The 22351-nt window shown below is 45.9% G+C and overlaps 1 protein-coding gene across 1 annotated transcript in view; it reads right to left on the bottom strand.

Moving 5' to 3' along the window:
- Positions 1 to 3505: 3505 nt before the first annotated feature.
- C3H8orf74 (chromosome 3 C8orf74 homolog) overlaps positions 3506 to 22351 on the bottom strand; it is a 34560-nt gene continuing 15714 nt past the window's right edge. The window contains exons 3-4 of the mRNA XM_073335345.1: positions 15561 to 15961; positions 3506 to 3727 (exon numbers count right to left, since the gene is read on the bottom strand). Of these exons, the coding sequence (XP_073191446.1) occupies positions 3506 to 3727; positions 15561 to 15961 (623 nt within the window). The remainder of the gene's footprint in view (positions 3728 to 15560; positions 15962 to 22351) is intronic.

The raw sequence follows: 22351 nt of genomic DNA, 5'->3' as shown, positions 1-22351 counted from the left end.
TATCAATAACTAAGCTGGGTGGTGTGGGGTGCAGAGGGATTAAAAACATCAGAAAGCCAGGAAACAAGTCCAGGCAAAACTTAAAGAACTAAACATAAAATGTGGGAAAATAGGAAATTATAACATTATACTCAGAGATATAATTATAGGTGGCACTGGTAGCGCCACCCACAGGTGCCGACTTTCTCATTTCCCCGGGGGTGCTCAATCCCCACACGGCCCCAGGCCCTGCCCCCACTCTGCCCCTTCCCCCAAGGCCCCGCCGCCTCTTCCTGCCTGCGCTCCGCCTCCACCTCACCTCTTTCCACCCCGCTCCACTCTTCCCGCCCCGTTCCACCCCCTCCCCTGAGCATGTCCCACCTTCGCTCCGCCTCTTCCTGCCCTTGCTCCTCCCCCTCATCCCCCAGCGCCTCCTGCCTGCCTGGACAGACAGCTGATCAGCGGTGGGTGGGAGGCATGGGGGAGGGGGAGGAGCTGATTCGCAGGGCCTGCCAGCGGGTGCCAAGTTCCCACTATTTTTTTCCCGTGGGTCCTCCAGCCCCAGAGCACGCATGGAGTCAGCGCCTATGACACCACCTATTATGAAGGTTACCTGACATTTTCCATTATAAGACCCTATTTTCAATTGCTGATAATTTTGCAAAACTTTAACCATTTGGCCTGAACTTTCCCATACTGGGTATCTGCCACAGTCTGAATTTTTTGGAATGTTTCAGCCAAAGCTTGAATGGCACTCGCGCGAGTCTGTCCAGTGAGGCTGAGAGGCTCACTCCCAGCTGCAGTGTAGACATACCCTCTGTGACTCACCTCCCCGTCTATAAAATGGAGCCCGGGCTCTGAGACCCTCCCCAAGGGGTCTCAGAGCCTGGCCCTCAGCCTGAGCCTGAAATCTGCACTGCAGTTTTATAGCCCTGCAGATCAAACCCCATAAGACTGAGTCAGCTAACCCAGGCCAGTCACTGTGGGTCTTTTATTGCAGTGTAGAGACATACCCACAGGCACCGTGAAAGACAGCGATAAGGCTGCTTCCTGGGTCCTGCCTTGCAAGGGCAGGAGTAGGGGACAGGCCGGGATGTGACCTGGGGGTGTGCTGGGGCTGCAGCATGCATCACTACGCAGGTTCTGGGCAGTGCTTCAGTCCAGGACGGCTGCTGTAATGTAGACAGGCCCCCAGAGGTTTCTAAGTCACACCAGAGGCCTCTCCAGCGGCCCAGACTCAGGGAGGCACAAAGGTGTCTCGCAGCTACCAGAGTCCACATGTCCCCGTGGCTGAGTTCTGTGCTCTTTGTATGTCTGTAGCACCTCCGGGTCCCAGTCATAAGTATTGCCAACCGCGTGAGAGCAAAAAATCCCGAGTCAGCCCCTCCAACATCATGAGATTGACCCTCAAATCACGAGATTTTTCTTAAAAAGTCAAACCATGGTTTTTAATCTGTCTGTTGACTCCCCTCTGTTCCTCTGCCAAAGTCTCTGTGATCGTTGCAAAGGCAGGCCTGGTCTGCACTAGAAAATTCGGTCAGTTTAAGTATGTTGGTCGGGGTGTGAAAACTTCACACGCACCCCGAGTGGCCTAGTTAAACCAACCCAGGTCCCCATGCAGACAGCGCTAGGTCGCCAGAAGAATTCTTCCGTCAACCTGGCTGCCACTGCTTGTGGAGGTGGGTTACCTACAGCGACAGGAGCACCCCGCCCCTGGGTGTCCGCACCGACTCACTGCAGTGCCACAGTGGCAGCATTTTAAGTGAAAACTGAGGGGATGTTTAATGGCACTCAAAAATCCTCACCTCTCCCTGGCTGCTCAGATGGAGTCTCCACTTACCCTCGCCTCACCCCTGAGAATGGGAACTGCCATGCGTTTCTTATTCCTGTCTTGAGCCTGCAACAACACGTCTCTCCCTCCTGCTGCCCCAGAACGTCTCTGCTTGGGACCCAGTAGCCCCAACTTCCCCCTCGTCCCCTGCCTCCCGCAGCCCCAGGACCCTCCCTCTGCTCTAGGGACATACATGAAGGCAGGGCTCAGCGGCAGGGCAGGTCTGTGTCCTCAGCCCTGAGGCTGTTGCAGTCGCACAGAGCTCTGGCCACGTGCCCAGCCCCTCTGGTGTCATCACGACAGCTCCTCCTGTAGGCGCCAAAATCCTGTGACCTGCGATCAGTTCAGGAGAGTTGTCAATGCTGCCTTCCCCTGGCTGCTTGGAGGGGACTCTCCTTCCCCACCACAACCCCCAGGCTGCGGGAGCGGCCATTCCATCCCCTCTTCTCCCAGCCCATCACTGTCTTCTGCAAGCCCTCAGCCTCCCACATTCCCCTGCACCCCTCAGCCTCCCTCCTGCCCCCCATCCCTCTGTAGGTGCCTCCACCTCCCTCCTTCCCTCCCACATTCTCCTGCCCCCCCTCAGCCTCCCTCCTGCCCCCCCATCCTCCTGTAGATGCCTCCACCTCCCTCCTTCCCTCCCACATCTTCCTGCACCCCTCAGACTCCCTGCTGTCCCCACATCCTCCTGCAGCCTCTAAATCTGCCTCCTGCTCCCCCTCACTGTCTCATCCCCCTTTCACAGCATCTCTACTGTTTCTCACACTCCCTGTGTCCTGTCCAGGCCCCTGAACCAGAGTGTGGCAGCCATCTTCTCCGGGCCTGGCTTCAATCTCACTGAAAACAGTGGGAGATGGCAGCCAGCTCTATTAAGGGCTGCCTGCGTGTGCAGATAGGCTGTAGGTAAACAGTGCCCTTTTGCTGGCTTTAGTCCCGTTGACAGTAATTGGGGACAGTGGCCGTTTTGAATATAGGAGTATTCATACACCGGGGCCTTTCATCAGGTTTCATGAAATGGACAAAAACACCCATACTGAGTCATGGACAAGGACCCGTCATGCACCCCTAGAGGGCAGAGTTTAACAGCCCTGAGGCTTCTAGAGATTAAACAATTGACGGGAGTGAGGAATACTAATACTTTGCTCACCTTTCGTGTGAGGGTCTCAGAGTTCCTGCACTAGGTCTCATGTCACCCCTAGCGAGTGGGTATTATTATGATCCTTATCAACCCTCTTTTACAAATGGGTAAGGTGAGGCATAGCAATAGTGAGTGACTCATGCAAGGTCATGCAGCCAGGCCCAACCAGAGGCACTAGATGACCCCCAGATTGCCCGATTCCCATGCCTCAGGGAAGTCAGCGGAATAATGTCAAGGAGAGTCAGGCCATACAGTTGTTAGACGGGTCTCTTGGTCTTTATTGCCAAATTCAGAGGGCCAACGTTGCACCAGGAAGCTGTTAAGAGGACAATAAAGTTGTAGCTCCCAAAGCTATGCTCATTCCATATTAATAGCTCATCAGTCCCACTGACCCATTCCAGCCAGGGAAAGGTGAACTAACAGACCAGCATCAAGCTATGGATCGAGCGTTTAAAACCCAGGGCAGGTGATATGGTCTTCAGGACTGAAAAGCACAATCCACGGTTATTACAGGTCAGTCAGGGATTTCTGCCAAGTGCTACACCAACCTGCATCCCTCACTTCTTCTTTGTTTTCTGCTGCTGAGCTTTGGGTGACTTCTTTGCTCGTTCTTCAAGAGAGGGAGGTGGGGGATAGGGGCTAGGAGGGCTCAGGATCAGGGCCCTCTTCTGGAGTCTCAGCTCCAGGATCTCGAAGGTGGTCTGGATCTCAGTCTGCAGGATCTCATGGAGAGCTTGGATCTGGATCCCGATCACTTCTTTCACTAGGGTCTCCAAAATCTGAAGAGCAAACGGAAGAGGAGGAGGGCAGTGGTTCATTTCATCTCTCTTTTTACTACCTGTATTACATTACAAAGGGGCCATTCCCTTTGAACTGATCCTGGGCCAAGCTGGCAATGAATGAAGGAGGGGGCAGGGGGAGCAGAAAAGGTGGTGAGGTGCCTCCTGTGTAGCAGCATTACCCTTTCCCCAGCCTGGTGGAAAGCTCTTCTAGGCAGCTCGGTGAGGCTTTGGATCTGCTGCTGGAGAAGGTGCGGGCCTGGGCATGCCTGGGAGGTGGCCATTCTCCAGAGCAGCACCCTCCACTTACCACTGCAGAAATTCTCTGCATGTGTCACAGATGACTCTGAAGGCAGGTTTCCCTCTACACTCTGAAACCCCAGGGTGGGGAGGGGAGGGCAAACACATGGGCATACTGCTTCATCGAAGCCACGCTGCCAAGAAGGTTGGGGAGGGGCTCGGAGACAGCACAGAAGGACAGGGTGTTGCATTTATTGTCAGTATGACAGAGGCCTCCATGCAGATGACCCAGACCACCAGATCTCCTGAGATCTAATCAGATCTGTGGACCAACTCCCCCTCACCCCGGCTGATTCCTCAGAGAGGAGGAGCAAGACCCCCACCCCACTGAGAGCCATGAGGAAAATGTGGAGGGAGTTTCCAGTCCTATATTTGGACTGACCCATGTAAGGGACTTGCGGTGCTTAAAGAAGCAGTTAGACCTGCCTTGTTGCTTTTTTCTGGTGTTTGCATGAGTTCAAAAGGTGATTTGGGAAGCTCATTTCTGCTTTACTTGAACTTGCCAACGGAGCAGTTAGCCACCTGCACATTATTGTACATTAATTCCACGAGACAGATGGCCCAATAATAAAAGTGCCTCGTTAGAGTTTAATTAAATTTCCAAAATGATTTGCTCCTGGGCTGAGAACCTGAAGTGCAAGCTGAGGTGGGTTAATGTGCTTTCCCCCCTAAGTGTTACAAACTCTTCACAGCTGGTTATGGAATGAGACGAGAAGTGGCAGCCCAGTACATACCCTAGCCATAAAGAACCTAATTCTGCATTTTTTTGCACACCCAAGACTCCCATTGACATCAGCAGGAGTTCAGTGCTTGGGTGGGAACTGAATGCTCTTGCACCAAAAGACGTGAATGTGATGAATACAGGGTGGGATCAAGAATTAAAGTTGTGGACAAAGCCTCAGGACCATCGCCTCTATTAAAGGGTCACTCTCACGTAGTTTAGTACCCACCAGTTAAGCTTGGTTAAAAAGTGGGGTTGGGACATTCTAACACAGGGGCATTGTGTGAGGGCAGGAAAACAGGGGAGTTGACTCTGATCTCTCCAGATTCACTGTCCAAGCTCAGTAAAACGCGAACAAGCAGCATCAGTGGTGAAATGTACTTTTCTTTTAGCTTTTTCCAAATGGATTTAGTTTAGTGAGGGGTTATCGTTAATGCAGGAGAAGAGGATCTGCTTGTTTAAATACAATGAGCCCAATTCTGCAGCCTTTACTCAAGCAAAACTCCCACTGGGTACGGATCACAGACTTTGGTCCAAGGCTTTTCTCCCTTCCGTGAATACACAGGTCACTGAGGTAGGGAGCTGAGGGCAGCCTGACATAGACCCGGGAGATGCACCACTCCATGCTGAGATGACAAAGTCACTGGAAGATAAACAAACCCAAGTTCCATCACCTCAAGTGCAGACCTCATTCACTCAGCAGTGCCTGGAAAACAATCTGCATGAATATGAGTCAGTGCCACCAGAGCAAGTGGTATCTCAATCTTTTGCATCAGAGCGGATCAGGGTAATATACGTTTTGTTACCTTTGCGTTTCTTTGCTGTGTGCTTTATTTAAAAAAAGAAAACCCTACCATTGCCCCAACGTGTAGAATGCCCTCCCGAGCTCACTGGACCAGTCCCGCTTGTTACTTCTTCAGAGCACTGCACTGGAAGTCAGGTGCCCTGGTTTCTATTCCCTGCTCTGCCACTGTCCTGCTGGGTGACCTCACTTTCCCCATCTGTAAACTGGGGATAATGACCCTGCCCTCCTTTGTAAAGTGCTCTGACTGCCACTGAGGCGAAGTGCTATACAAGAGCGAGGTGAGATTATTCCCATCCTTATTAAAGCCTCTTTTCTCCTGCCAAGACATACATGGTGTTGTCAGCTGAGTAACTGTGTCATCACATCCGTAACTCACGTCCTTCTTTGCCACGTCCCGTCATCGCGCATGTTATACCCTCGCTGGGCTGTCACGTCCGTCCTTTGGGGCTGCATTCTCAAACCCTCACTCACGTTATTATCTTACTCTGTGAGCACTCCCACTGACAGTTGCAAAGGAGCTCATGCAGTGACATATTAGTCAGCAGTGGGAAAGGTGGCTTGTAGAGTTTAAGATTTCCGGGACAGGGACCTGCTCTTTGTGTGTTTTGTATGAAATGACTAACATGCTGTGGATGCCACAAAATAATAACGAGTGGGTCAATAGCATGGCTGCCCCTTTTGGACCCAAGCTGCTGGACAAAGTTTGGAGTGCAGGGGGTGTTCCAGTTGGGAGTAGAAATTGATGATCATCAGGTGTTTCTCTGAGATAGTCTTGTTGATCTACAAAGAATGCAAAGAGTCCTGTGGCTCTGAATGCAGAATGAATCAAATAAAAGGAAACAGCTTCTTTTGTTCACAGCACCAAGCTTTTCAGTCTGCACCCCGACCCGCAAACCCAAAAGGTTTCTTCCAAAGTCATCCAGACACTTACAGCTGCTCCTTCAGGCTCTCTCTCTCTCTCTCTCTCTGTTCTTGCCTGCCTCAGTGTCTTGTGTGATCTCTCTCTCCACACACACACTAGGGTGACCAGATGTCCTGATTTTATAGGCACTGTCCCGATATTTGGGGCTTTGTTTTATACAGGTGCCTATTACCCCCACCCCGTGTCCCAATTTTTCATACTTGCTGTCTGGTCACTCTAACACAGTACCCAAAACAATACTCAGCCAAAAGCTCCTGCATGAGTTGGCATACACCTTTTGCCATAGGTGGGGCTTATATTTATAGTTATGTTAATTGAAAGGTGAGCTCACATCTACAAATCTCCATACAAAACTCAGCCCATAACAAGGTTTCACCCAGCTCATAACAGTACTAACAATAAAAAGGCTGGGAGAAAGTCCCCTGTACCATGCTCTGGTCTTCCATGAGTCCTGGCTTCTCGATGTCTCTGTTTTTGGAGCAGGGAATCTAAGAACATAAGAATGGCCATACTGGGTCAGACCAAAGGTCCATCTAGCTCAGTATCCTGTCTTCTGATGGTGGCCAATGCCGGGTGCCCCAAAGGGAATGAACAGAACAGGTAAGCCTGGGGACTGATGGGAGCCAGCAGCAGGCGCCGAGTGAAGCCAGCAAATTGATTCTGTTGCTGAAACTGGTCTCAGAGGAGGCTTTTCTGCAGGAGCAGCAGTTGCACATCCTGGGGCTGTACTCAGAGGGGCTTTCTAATGTCCCTCCCCCCGAGGAACAGCCCACCGGGGAACCGGCAGTAGACACAGAAGCTGCCCCAGAGCCAAGTAAGCTTCTGGCTCCATTTTTAAGTTTATTAATATAGGAATGGGAGGGATTTCCGTTCTATGAACCAATGCGAAAGTTATTAGATGCTCCGGCTAGCAGCGTGTATCCTCTAATGTCGGATTGTATGCCGGCACCTTGGAATCCCCCTCACGTCTCACCCCACATGGAGTTCAAAATGGTGACAGAAAATGCAAACAATAAAAACGCCTTGAGAGTGAATTTTTACTGGAAAGGCACAGACTTTTGCTCAGGCATTCTTGTTTCTTAAAAATAATAACCTTATGTTTCTAAGCCTGTAAGTACACTCCTCTATAACCACTCTATGGTGTAACAAACTGCCTGGAAACAGTGAACTGTGGGTTGTGGAAATGGGTCTCATTTACAAGTCCAGTTAATTTCAGTTAAAGGTAGTCCATGCAGTCCATAGGTGACAGAATCATTTGTCCCAAATATGACTGGGTGGGGTGGGGTTGGGGGGGTGGAGCTCTGCGTGTTTGCAAGCAGTCATAACAAGATAAGCCAGGTGGAAGCTAACACAGTGTCCTGTTGAGTCCCCCATGAATTCTGACCCAATCACCAGTGCTGAAAGCTGCATACTTTTCCTATAGCAGGAACTCCGGATAGGTAGCCAATTTCAGGGAAGGGTGTATTTTCCAAGGCCACCTCAGTAGCTTACCAGCCCACTCCACTCATAGATGTGCTGTTCAGTCACTACAGATTTGAATACTTCAGTTGCATACGCTGCTGGTTTCCCACCGCAACTTGGAATAACATCTCCCTTTGTCAATCAGGCACCACAAGAACTGTTATGGCCTCCAAAATGTGGAAGGCCTGAAATGATAGAAAAGCCATTGGCAGCATAGCCTCTGACAGCACCCCCAAAACCCAAGTTGATCTGCAATTTTTTTTTAAAAGCAGATTGTATTTTTTAATTCACTATTGTCTCTGCACTTCTTCACTTTGATGTCCAGGGCTCTTCTGTGGTCTGCCGCATCCTTCTCAAAATATACTGAAGTTCAGTTTGGAACAGCAACATTTTATGCCGTTGAAATTCCACAAGGGTTTTTTTCTGTGCTCCTGTGCTGAACTATTTGAGAAAATAACCGGCTATGCCTTGTCCTATTCTAGGTCCCTCGACCTCTACAGGCTGTTGGGTCTCCACAGCTCACCCTCGCTTCATCAAAAGCCTGTGTCAATGTACCTTCATGGACCATTCCAAGGAGAAGCGTTTCTGTGTTGAACTGATGGTCACAGTTCTGGACAGGGCCTTATGGCAAGAGGAAATGCTGAGGTTGGCTGCACAAGCTTGAGGACAGGGTTTCAATATTTGGTGATATTGAACTTTTGAGAGGAGGTCCAGTACAAATAACCTTAAGAGACAATGCGGAACCATATAGGGTATATATACCTCTGAGGATTCCTATCCCATTACTTCATACAGTGGAAAGGGAGTCTAAGAGAATGGAAAGGATTAGCATAATCAAGAAAATCTCTGAACCAACAGCATGGTGTGCCCCAATGGTAAGAGTTAAAAAGAAAACATCAACCTGTGTGGATCTTAATGAAGCACAACGGTGAGAGAAAAATCTAGACTCCCAACACTGGATGATTCCCTCCCCAAAGTGAAAAGAGCTACAGTATTCTCCAACCTAGATACCTGGAGTGGATTCTGGCCAATTCCTTTAGCCAAAGAAAGTGCTAAACCGACTTCACTTATCACATCCTTTGGGAGATTCTGCTTTTGAAGATTACCTTTTGGGATTACCAGTGCTCCTGACATTTTCCAAAGAAAGATTCCAGAACTGTTAACAAACACAAATGGAGCTGTAGTTTTCATGGACGATATTCTGATATATGGCTCTTCAGTGGAAGAACACACCAAAACCCTCAGTGAAGTCCTAAGCCTAATCAGTCAGTCTGGTCTGCAGCTCAACAAGGGAAAATGTGTTTTCTGCCTACCCAAAATCAAGTTTTTGTGACAGACAATAAACAAAGAGGGAATCACTCCTAGCCATGAGAAAGTAAAAGCAATTTGAGAATTGAAAGCACCAACTACTGTACAAGAATTGAAACATATACTGCGGATGGTAAATTACCTTGGTCAATACCGACAAGACCTTTCTACAGTGACGAAACCATGGAACAAACTGGTAAAGTCCAACACATCTTGGCTATGGGAGTCAAATCAACAAATTGCTTTCAAAAAAGGTAAAATAAATTATCTCAACAGCTCCAGTTCTCAAGCACTATGATGTGAACAAGCCCACCACCGGTCAGTGCAGATACAAGCAGCAATGACCTAGGTGGTGTATTGTTCCAGCAGCATGACTCTGTGTGGAAGCCAGATGCATTTTGCTCTCGAACAGTCACAGAAGCAGAAAAACGATATGCACAGATTGAAAAGGAGTGCCTGGCAAGTGTAGGGGCAGGTGGAAAGTTTAACAGATATCTGTGTGGACTGGATTTGTTTACACTGATAACAGACCATAAACTGCTTGCAACCCTCATTATCAGAAAAGACTTGGATCAAGCACTGCTGAGATGCCAGTGTCTGTTGCTATAAGGTTAAGGCAACTTAAACCAAATTGCTAAATACATTTCTGGGAAAAATCTGGTAGTAGCAGACTCTCTGTCATGGAGCCCAGCGTCACAGTCAATTACCCATGAGCTTGAAGGTGATGTAAAGGTGTATGTGGACACATACAGACCAGTGTCAGAAAAGAGATGACTCCAGCCACAAAAAGCAACCTCAATGGACATGCAGCTTCAGGAAGTTCTAAGTTACATCGGGGCTGGCTGGCCCAAGTATCTAAAGGACACTAAGAAAGTGACAATAGACTACTTTGCAGTGCATGGACAATTAAGTGAGTCAAATGATTCATGATTAAAGGCAATTTCATTGTAATTCCAAATGATATGAGAGGAGAAATCCTAAACCTCATCCATGAAGGACATCAAGGGTTATCTAAATGCCATGAACAGGCCAACTAGTGAGTGTGGTGGCTGGGTATCAGTCCAATGAATGCATCCGAAGAAGTGAGCTGTAGCTCACGAAAGCTTATGCTCAAATAAATTTGTTAGTCTCTAAGATGCCACAAGTCCTCCTTTTCTTTTTGCAAATACAGACTAACACGGCTGCTACTCATAAAGAATAAGGTACCTGCATGTGAACATTGCAGAACTAATAGATCAACTACAACACAAAGTACCTTTAATAACAACACCTCTACCAGACAGACCTTTGAAGATACAAGCTGCAGATCTATACAAATTCAGAGGGCAACATTACCTGGTTGTTGTGAACTATTTTTGCTCACTTTGGTATTCCAGAACAACAAGTGAAGGACAATGGATCATAATTCACTGCAGCAGAATTTGTCATTCCAAATAAATGATTTTGATCATATTACTAGCATCCCACATTATCCACAAGCAAATGGAGAAGCTAGAGGTTGTACAAACAGTCAAGAAATCCTACAGCAGGAAGATCCATTCCTTGTTCTTCTAAGTTACAAATCAACACAAATAGTGGCTACTGGATATAGTCCAGCACAATTCCTGATGGGATGACAACTCAGAACTACTGCTCCAACTTTGGAAAAGAACCTATCTCCAAAGTGGCCAGACACGAGAAGAATAGCCAAAGCAGATAAAATGGCTAAAATACCTTATGAACATTTTTACAACAGATGTCACTCAGAGGACTGCCAGTCTAGAACCATGTTCATGTCAAACTGGATGGAGAAAAAAGATGGACAACTCCAGCTGTCATAAAGAAAAATAATTTAGCTCCCAGATCATATGTGATAGAGACTGACAGTGGAAAGTTCAGCATAAACAATTGAAATCTACAGTTTGTTCCTCAGGAAGAATAATCAACAGAGCAAACTCTAGAGATGGCAGATGCAGAACAAGAAGACTCAAGGATTCCAAAGCAACAACATCCAGTTGTTGCACCTAATGGACAGCCCGATGACCAAGTTATGTGTTTGGGTCATGTACTTAGAAAACCAGTACAATTCAGAGACACTTAACAATCTGATATGTACTGAATTTCAGTGATAGTGTAAAAAGAAAAGGAGGACTTGTGGCACCTTAGAGACTAACCAATTGATTTGAGCATGAGCTTTCGTGAGCTACAGCTCACTTCATCGGATGCATGCCGTGGAAACATGAGTATGGAAACACGGCATGCATCCGATGAAGTGAGCTGTAGCTCACGAAAGCTCATGCTCAAATCAATTGGTTAGTCTCTAAGGTGCCACAAGTACTCCTTTTCTTTTTGCAAAGACAGACTAACACGGCTGCTACTCTGAAACCAGTGATAGTGTAAATATCGTAAATGGTAGGAAAGTAGAACTTAAAGGGGGAGATGTAATCAAATGCCTACTGTATTAGGCTGTTCTACCATTAGGTGGCTTTGTGTGTAACATTACCTTATTTAAAGCTAACTTTAGCCATACCTGGCAGAGCATTAAAAGATCTTATGATGAATACATCTGCTGTGTATAAACAAGCTCTGCAGTACAGAAGTAAATGACACACACCATGGTCTAAGTGTCCACCACGGAGCCCTGTGCTGTAGTCCAGACACAGCTTGGATAACTCCATGGCTGCGTGGCTCATGCAATCGGGCCCTATGAGTGGCTGGGCAGAGCAACTTTGCCCCCTGCAGTTCTCCATATCGACTCCCCTCTTATGTGGATGCTTCCACCCCATTTTCCTGGCGCCAAGGGTGCAGCAAATATGGAAGGAAGGCAAAGGACAAGGGCGGGAGGGGGAGAGGAGAGACATGAAGCAGTAAGTGGTTTCTATCTTATATATGGTTTCACTGTTTGCACTTGTTCATGCACATTTTAAAAAAAGGTTTGTTGTAACACTGTGTTGGCAATGGATTAATGTACTCTTCTAATATGTGTGTCATAAATATAAAGGGAAGGGTAAACCCCTTCAAAATCCCTCCTGGCCAGAGGAAAAATCCTCTCACCTGTAAAGGGTTAAGAAGCTAAAAGTAACCTTGCCGGCACCTGACCAAAATGACCAATGAGGAGACAAGATACTTTCAAAAGCTGGGAGGAGGGAGAGAAACAAAGGGTCTGTGTCTGTCGGTATGCTGCTTTGCCGGGGATAGACCAGGAATGGAGTCTTAGAACTTTTAGTAAGTAATCTAGCTAGGTATGCGTTAGATTATGATTTCTTTAAATGGCTGAGAAAAGAATTGTGCTGAATAGAATGACTATTTCTGTCTGTGTGTCTTTTTTGTAACTTAAGGTTTTGCCTAGAGGGATTCTCTATGTTTTGAATCTAATTACTCTGTAAGGTATCTACCATCCTGATTTTACAGGGGTGATTCCTTTACTCCTATTTACTTCTATTTCTATTAAAAGTCTTCTTGTGAGAAAACTGAATGCTTTTTTCATTGTTCTCAGATCCAAGGGTTTGGGTCTGTGGTCACCTATGCAAATTGGTGAGGATTTTTACCAAACCTTTCCCAGGAAGTGGGGTGCAAGGGTTGGGAGGATTTTGGGGGGAAAGATGTGTCCAAACTAAGTTTCCCAGTAAACCCAGTTGGAGTTTGGTGGTGGCAGTGGTTATTCCAAGGACAAAAGATAAAATTAATTTGTACCTTGGGGAAGTTTTAACCTAAGCTGGTAAAAGTAAGCTTAGGAGGTTTTCATGCAGGTCCCCACATCTGTACCCTAGAATTCAGAGTGGGGGAGGAACCTTGACAATGTGTTTATAAATAAAGCCTTTTCTTTCATCAAGAAGTCGTACGGCTATCACTGCGTCACATCAGACAATGTATATTTCAAATAATAAAGGTAAACACATGGCTCATCTCTGCCTTCACAAAGATTGCGAAGAGCACAGCAAGCCACAGTAATGCACACAGCATTGATGACACTGGCATTCAAATGGGTCTGGAGACCTCTCCAATGAGATTTCAGTCTGCCAAATGCACAGACAACAACCATTCTACACCAGCTGAGCATATAATTAAATCTTCTTTTGCCAGAGCCTCTGATACCAGGATAAGTTTCATAAGCCAATGCAAAACGGAGTATGCAAGATCCCCCAGAACAAGGATGGGAATGTTGTTTTTGACAATGCCATTTGGCGGGAATAGCATCCCAGCTTGTCCGTGAATGTTGACTCCCTATTGGCAAGAAATCCTGGTATCATGAACTTTTCTAGTGCAGTCCACGTTAGCATTCATAAATCAAGTGCTGTCATCTATGAGGACCTGCTTACTAATGGAGTAGTACCCTTTGAGGTTTATGTATTCCTGTGCTCCTTGATGAGGGCAAACGATGGGCACGTGTCCCATCAGTGGTCCTGGTTTGGACACCCTATTCTCTCAAAGCCAGCAGTTGCTGCAGGAATATCTTTTATGCCGGCCACCTTGGGGTAAACCACACCCCTGGTTGCCTCAGAAACTTCCACCACTGCTTTACCTACAGTCGACTTTCCAATACCAAACTGGTTGGCCACAGACCGGTAGCAGTCAGGGGTAGCCAGCTTCCAGATGGTTATAGCGACCCACTTCTGAACTGGCAAGGCTGCCCTCATGCGGGTATCTTTATGCTGGGGGTTGGGGCAAACCACTCATAAAGCTCCAAAAAGATAGCTTTCTTCATGCAAAAGTTCTGGACCCACCACTGGTCATCCCAGGTCTGCCAGAGAATACAGTCCCACCAGTCTCTGCTTGTGGCCCTGCTCCAGAAGTGCCAGTCTATGTAGGAAGCATGAGCGTCTCTACCGAGTGTGGTGAGCAACATCACCAGTGCAAGTCAGCCATGTCTGTGTTCTCCTTCTCCTCCTGCTCCATCAGAAGGTCCGTTAGGTGCCTTCGGTAGGTCAGAAAACTCTGCCAAAACGTCCACCAGCATCTCATGGAAGCCCTGCCTGTTTCCTGAGCCAGGAGTAAAGCGCAAGCGAGACGACTTCTTCACATTGCCGGCTCTGGTGGGTGGGAGCACACAGACCAAAATGCCTGCTTGGCAGTATGTGTTGGCAGGCTGTTCAAGCTCTCTGTAAAGTGCAGGGTGGACTGCCAATTTTTATCACGTGGCACCATGGTCAAAGAGCTAGAGCGGCTAAATTTTGGGAGGATGCTAGGGAGTCTGGGATATGGATGGTTTGACTCAGGGCTGCATGCTGCAGTGTAGACACCAGAGCCCCAGGTTCAGTGTGAGTTAGAAAATTCTTAACCTAGGGTTGACAATCAGTGGAGACACTCAAGCATTGATTTCTCTAACCCAGGATCCACTGACTCAAGTCCCGCTAACCCTGGGCTTGCATTGCAGTTTAGACATACTCTAAGTGAAGCCTGACCTTGTACTGGGATAGGCAGGGTTACTTTGCAGGAGCAAGTCACGTGCCCAGCACCTCTTGCGCAGGAGTCAACTACTCAGAGGAGTAGAGGTAACTCCACTTCCCATAGTGCATTACTCAACTCTTGCTCAATCCCAACAGCTCCTGCTACGCGTCAGGTTGCAGGGGAAAGGCATGCAATGTGGGTAGACAGTAGGTGTATCAAGGCCCAACAGGAATACTCTACATGACATAGTCCCAAACCATCCGCTCTGTAACCGTTTGGGATTCCAGCTCTTACCTCACCTCCAGGCCAGGGGGAACTGTTACTATTCTTTGTTAAGATCCAGTAACATACTTGTGATAGGACCAGGGAGAGGTTGACAGGAACACGAGAAGAGACTGCCAAGAATAAGGGGCATCGTGCACTAAAGCATGAAGAGGATAACATCTATGCAGGGTTTTATAAGGTTGCCCATCAGTGTGGTATCTGGATGCCTTCCACTAATCATCCTTTATAACGGATACATTGAATCCACATGCCAAATCCGAACTCCCCCAAATTAGAGGTCTGGATTATAAAACCCCCATGCTCAGGAGGGTTTGGAGATGGGGTTTTGGTTTGCGCCCATCTCTGTCACTTGCAAAGTGCTAGAAATAAAACTTCCCAACTCATGTCAAAATACCTAAGAATCATCATAAATAGGAAGAACCTCCATGCATGTGCCACGGATTCCTGGCCACCCCAGACATGTCTCTGGGGAACACTGTCCCCGGGGCAGGTGACAATTGAGGCCACAGAAGAGGAAGTGACATGCCCAAGGTCACAAAGTGAATCAGTGGCAGAGCCAGAAGCCGAACCCAGGCCTCCTGACTTGTAGTATCCTCGCGTGTGGAGCACACTGCATCCCTTTCAGTATGAAGTGCCCATTTCTCTACAGCTACTACAGAGTTACCTGTCTGTCTAGGATCCCTGCTCGCGATTTCAGATCATCATCCGCTCTTTGCAACATGTGCTCCCTCTCCAGGTGTAGCATCTCTCGGAGGAGCAGCACGTTGGTACGGTTTTGGACCTCAGCGGCTGAGAGGGCAGCCAGCTGCTGCTGATAGCGCCAGACTTCAGCATCAACGCCTGCCACCAGCGGCGGAGGCTGCGGTGGCACACAGATTTCTAGGTGGGCAGACGCCTGTTCAACGTCTCTCCCCCGACACAGCACAAACTGGTACAGCTCGTAGTGCCTGATGAGCGTGTTATAGAAGTATTCAAACAAGACATACGGTTTGAAAGGGCTCAGCTTTGGCTCACACGCCACGAGTTTATCCTTTAGGAGACAGATGGCCTGAGAAACGGGCAAACCTGGAAAGAAACAAAATGAAAATATTTCCTAAGTAACCCCTACCAGGTTCTTGTAGCAATCAGAATGCCATTTTGGTACCATGCTGTTTAAAGGATGAGGTGATTAGCACCAACCCTTGTTTGTTTGGGGGGAAAATAAACTGATATTATCCCACACTGTTCATCTTTAACCTTGTCACGGGGGAAAGATGGGAAGCCACTGTTTCTTGAGGGCTGTTGTTTAGAAAGATGTGTTAGATCCACGTGGCTGCATTTTACAGGACATAACAGCTAGGGTTGAAGGATTATACTGAGTTTTACAAGAAGGGCTGCCACTCAGCCCGGAAGCTTACAACAAATGAAACTGTTTGACAAATGTTTTTAGCAGACAACGATCCTATTGGGATAACCCCACTCCGGTATTTTACACTGTGATGGTGTTGATATGCACTTGAATCAGCTACATGAGGGAAGGGGAATTTTTGTGACAGACGCATATAACGGCTCAAGGGCTGGTTCTGCACCTACTGATTCTGCAGTGCACACTCACACCTCTTGTTGAATTGCCTTTGTGGTCACACTGAGTGCTGCTGCTGTTGTTATTTATTACATGTGTTACCATAGTGCCTAGGAGCCCAGCCAGGGACCAGGGCCCCATTGTGCCAGGCGCTGTACAAACGCAGAACAAAAAGATGATCCCTATGTGATGTTATTGACCTGAACTGTAACCTTATAGATCATTGTTGCAACCGAGGTCCTCTAGTTGCACAAAATCTTTTACAAAGTAGGTCAAGTAAGGTGTCTACGAGAAGGTTATGATTTGCTGTTTATGATTATGCTATCTGTATGCAGGTATAATTTTGTATTTAAAGTTATAAGTATTGGCTCTATACTGTCTGTAGTTCAAACTTGTGCTATGCTTCTGGCTGACACCCCAGACAGTTTGGCAGCAGCACTGCCTAGCCTGCTTGATGGCCCATTAAGGACCATCAGCTATACAATTGACCCATTGAGAGAAGGCAGATACACCTTGTGACTCAGCAAGGCATGAAGGGACATGCCTACTGAGAGGACTCTAAGGCTTTCAGGCAATGTGCTGGGCAGCTTATTTTTGGAACAAAGGAAGCACAGGCCACATGTCAAGAGACTATAAAAGGCAGCTGCATCTCCTCCATCTTGTCTTCAGTCCTGCTTCTTACCTTTGGAGGAACTTTGCTACATTGAAGCTCTGAACAAAGGACTGAATGACCCATCCCAGCTGTGAATGTGCTCCAGAGACTTGATTTGAACCTGCAGCTTATTCTATCACCGCTACAAGCCTGAACCAAGAACTTTGCCATTACTGTATGTAATTGATTCCATTTAACCAGTTTTAGCTCTCATCTATATTTCTTTCTTTTTATGAATAAACCTTTAGATTTTGGATTGTAAAGGATTGGCAACAGCGGGATTTGTGGGTAAGATCTGACTTGTATATTGACCTGGGTCTGGGGCTAGGTCCTTTGGGATCAGGAGAACCTTTTGTCTTTTACTGGGGTATTGGTTTTCATAACCATTCGTCCCCATAAGGAGCAGTGCCGGTGGTGATACTGGGAAACTGGAAAAAAGAAAAGGAGGACTTGTGGCACCTTAGAGACTAACCAATTTATTTGAGCATGAGCTTTCGTGAGCTACAGCTGAGCTCACGAAAGCTTATGCTCAAATAAATTGGTTAGTCTCTAAGGTGCCACAAGTACTCCTTTTCTTTTTTGCGAATACAGACTAACACGGCTGTTACTCTGAAACCTGGGAAACTGGGGTATCTGAGGGAATTGCTTGTATGATTTATGGTTAGCCAGTGGGGTAAAACTGAAGTCCTCTCTGTTTGTCTGGTTTGGCATGCCTTAATAGTAAAGGAACTCCAGCTTTAGGCTTTAACTGCCCTGCTCTAAGCAATTTGTCCTGAATTGATACTCTCAGTTGTGTCCTGCCAGAGGCCGCTTCGTTACACCCTGCCCTAGAGAGTTTACAATCTAAGTATAAGACAAGAGACAACAGAAGGAGACAGAGATATCGAGGAGGGAGAAAAAGGAAATTATGACACAATATTGGTCAGCAACATACACAGTGGTCTCTGCACACCAGTGGCCTAACTGTATAGGCCTAATGTTCGTGCCAGACTGCTAATATTATATAAGATGACTACAGACTTATCTGGAGGGATCTATTTCTGTGTTTACTTGTCACAATGCTTTGGAAGTGACAATCTCTTTGAAGACTTTTTAGTTCCTCTTAGACCATTTAGACCCTGAGCCTGCTCACACCAAAATCAAAGACAAAACTCCCATCATCCTCCACTGGAGTAGGACTGGGCCCATAATACTCTTGTGACTGGATACAGAGGCTCTACCTATTTCCTGCAAGCGGTAGGGTTGCCACCCATCTGGTTTTTGGCTACTGGGTCTGGGTGCCATTTAGGGTTGACAGGTGCCCAGTTTTTGACTGGAAAGTCCAGTCGAAAAGTGGAGCTGGCAACCCTAAATGGCACCTGCACCTAAAGTCTGGTTACCATGGGGCGGGGGGAGGAGCCGAGTCATTAACCCATGCCAGCCTCTGCTCAGCCGGGGCTGTCTCCTACCTTCAGGCAGGCACCTTGAGATGATCCAGCAAATGATGGGGGATGGGGGAGAGAGGAGTGAGTGATGGGGCGGGGCCTTTGGAGGAAGAGGCGGAGAAGGGGCGGGGCCTCAGGGATCCAGTTACCAGCAATTAGAAAGGTGGCAACCCTAGCAAGCAGGTAGTTAACTGCCTGATCATACCCCCTATTGGGCAGAGTAGTCAAGGCTGGAGACTAAAGGCCCAATCATCGTCTCAGAAGGAATTCAGGAAACTCTGGTAAAACCTTAAAAAAGGCAACAGTGAAACTTATAATAAGTGACCCTCTCCAGGTGCCCACTCAAATGAGATGGTTGACTGAGATTAGGCAGAATTTTTCTCACCCTGTTGAGCAATATTTTGGGGGCAGTCTCACTGGCTTAAAAGGGTGGTCTCTTCTACAGTTTCAGTTATTTGTGTTCAGAATGGGGAAAAGTCTCTGAGAAGGCTGTACCCCACAGCTAAGAACATAACAATGGCCATACTGGGTCAGACCAAAGGTCCACCCAGCCCAGTATCCTGTCTACCGACAGTGGCCAATGCCAGGTACCCCAGAGGGAGTGAACCTAACAGGTAATGAATGATCAGATCATCTCTCTCCTGCCATCCATCTCCACCCTCTGACAAACAGAGGCTAGGGACACCATTCCTTTCCCATCCTGGCTAATAGCCATTAATGGACATAACCTCCATGAATTTATCCAGTTCTCTTTTAAATCCTGTTATAGTCTTCGCCTTCACAACCTGCTCAGGCAAGGAGTTCCACAGGTTGCATGTGCACTGTGTGAAGAAGAACTTCCTTTTATTTGTTTTAAACCTGCTGCCCATTAATTTCATTTGGTGGCCCCTAGTTCTTATATTATGGGAACAAGTAAATAACTTTTCCTTATTCACTTTCTCCACACCACTCATGATTTTATAGACCTCTATCATATCCCCCCTTAGTCTCCTCTTTTCCAAGCTGAAAAGTTCTAGCCTCTTTAATCTCTCCTCATATGGGACCCGTTCCAAACCCCTCATCATTTTAGTTGCTTTTTTGAAGCTTTTCTAATGCCAGCTGTTGGTGAAGGGCTGAGCTGTAACCCAGGCTGTCTGTTTCTCTTATTGTAGCCTTTGAACTCTATAAACCTTAAGAAGGGAACTTGCTGACCAAAAAAAAATCATTCATTGTTTGCAGAGCCAGATGACTCTGATCCGGCACAGCCGGGACAATGATGGTAGGTGGTTATTGAGAGGCACTGTAAAGTTAAACCCCAGCAAAATTATTAAAAAGGGAGAGATTCCACTAAACTCCTTCACTCTTCAATGAATATTATTAATGTCTTTTTTGTGGGGGTAGAGGGAATTGGCAGCAAACAAAGACAAATATTGAAATACACAATCATACAGAAGTAAATATTAAATAAAAATGCAATCCCCCAAATTACTAGAGAATTTGGGAAAAGCCATGCATTGGATGTGGTTATAAACAGAAGAGCAGAGCTGGTCAAAAAATGTCCATTGAGTCTTTTCCCCAAAGAAAATGTCTTTTTGACTAAAGCTAAAATTATCCTTTTAGTAAAAATATGTTAGGGGTTTTCATGAAACTTTTCTAGACAAATATTTTTGTTTAATTGCATCAGGAAAATCCCCACTTTCTGGCACTTTTTAACTTTTCTCCCCTTTTTCCAAGGAATAAACACAAAAAAGAGAGAGCGAGAAGGGGGAGTGTAATTTGCACACTAAAATGAAAGTTTGGGGAATTCTTAAAAAAATGTTTCAAAGTTCAAAAATTTCATATTTCACTGAAAACCCTCACACTTTCACAAACAAATATAAAATACAATTTCTTTTGATTTTTGTGTGTGTAAAATATGCTTCCCTTTTTTCAATCAGCTCTAGCGAAGGGTTTCTTAACCAAATGCTAATGCTAATAATGTGGTTCCCTCATTTTGGGGGACAGTTTATTTATAGTGTGTAAAGGAGAAATTCCACAAAAAATATAGTGTCCAATTATCAAGCTTTCTGGTCTGACAAACACCCGCCAGCCCTCAGCAGTAACATAAAAACAAATGGACTTTAGAGTTAATAGCCTGTGCTAATTCTTTATGGATCCGTTCGTACATGTGATGAAGAATATTTTTGTTATTATTACATTACCATTATGCAGAATCCCACAACACTGGCCACAGACTCAGGGGAGACTGAGTTCAATTCCTAGCTGTGCCATAGACTTGGTGTGTGACCTTGGGAAGTCACAAAATTTCTCTGTGTCTCAATTTTCAGTGTGTAAAATGGGGATGCTTCCCTGCATGAGAGATAATGAGCATACATTGAAATAATGTTGGTGAGGTGCTCGGATACTATTGTGATTAAGACCTAGCTAGCTAGTTCGTTTCTGCCAAGCTGCACTATGCATGAATCCTGGGAAGCAGTGACTGTGAAAGAAATTGGGGGGGTCATGGTGAATAATCAGCTGAACATGAGTTTACAGTGCAAAACTGTGGCCAAAATGGCTAACGCAATCCTTGGATGCATAAGCAAGGGAATCTCAATTAGGAGTAGAGAGGTTATTTTATCTCTTGTATTTAGCACCGTTCTGATTGCTACTGTAATATTGTATCCAATTCTGGTGTCCACAACTCTAGAAGGATATTGAAAAGGGTTCAGGATAGGATTCAGAGAAGAGCCACAAGAATGATTAAAGGATTGGAAAACATGCCTTATAGTGATAGACTCAAAGAGCTCAATCTATTTAGCTTAACAAAGAGAAAGTTAAGGGGTGACTTGATCACAGTTTATAAGCACCTATATGGAGAACAAATATTTGATAATGGACTCTTCAATCTAGCAGACAAAGTTATAAAAAGATCCAATGGCTGGAAGGTGAAGCTAGATAAATTCAGACTGGAAATAAAGTGAGGGCAATTAACTAATGGAACAATTTGCAAAAGGTTGGGATTGGTTCTCCAAGACAGGCAATTTTTAAGTCAAGATTGGAATTTTATTATTTTTAAAGAGATGCTGTAGTTCAAACAGGAATTATTGTGGGGAAGTTCTCTGGCCTGTGTTGCACAGGAGCTCAGACTGGCTGCTCACAGTGGTCCCTTCCAGCCTTAGAATCTAAGAATAACACAAAGAGCCTGAATTTTAAGTGCTGTAACCTGGCCTTCAATTTTGTCAGTAGAATTTTGCACTCCCAAGTAACTCTTCCCACAATTTTGCACCACAAAAATATTTGTGGGTTCAAATGATTCCACCGTCAAGTCACTAAACTACCTGACTAGAGCTCCTAAATCAGTTTAATGAAAAATGTTGAAAATTCAACCTTGTCTTCCTTTTGAAGATTTTCAAACAGAATCTTTTTGTTTGTTTGTTTTACCATGTTTTTTTTTTAAAAAGGAGGACTTGTGCCACTTTAGAGAGTAACAAATTTATTTGAGCGTAAGCTTTCGTGAGCTACAGCTCACTTCATCGGGTTTTTTTGTGATTCCGCCCCCCATTTTAAAAAAAAGTATTGAAAACACTATCAAAATGGTTACAGAATTTTTAGTTCTGATTTATGTTTACCAAAAAAAAGGTTTTCAGGAAAATAAAAAATTTAGTTAAGCTTTCCAAGCATGTTTTTGATCAGGGGAAAAAAGATATCAGAAAAGGTACAATATTTCACAAAAATGAAAACATTCAAGGGTTGACAATTTTTATAAACATTTTTTTTAAACGGCTTTCTTTTTAAGAAAAATTCTTTAGTTAAAAGTATTGCCAACCCTTCACCCTATACCTGACTGAGCATGCAAA

This window comes from Lepidochelys kempii, chromosome 3 (genome assembly GCF_965140285.1).
Source record: "Lepidochelys kempii isolate rLepKem1 chromosome 3, rLepKem1.hap1, whole genome shotgun sequence".
NCBI lineage: Eukaryota > Metazoa > Chordata > Testudines > Cheloniidae > Lepidochelys > Lepidochelys kempii.
This window is presented reverse-complemented; position numbering and strand designations above follow the sequence as displayed.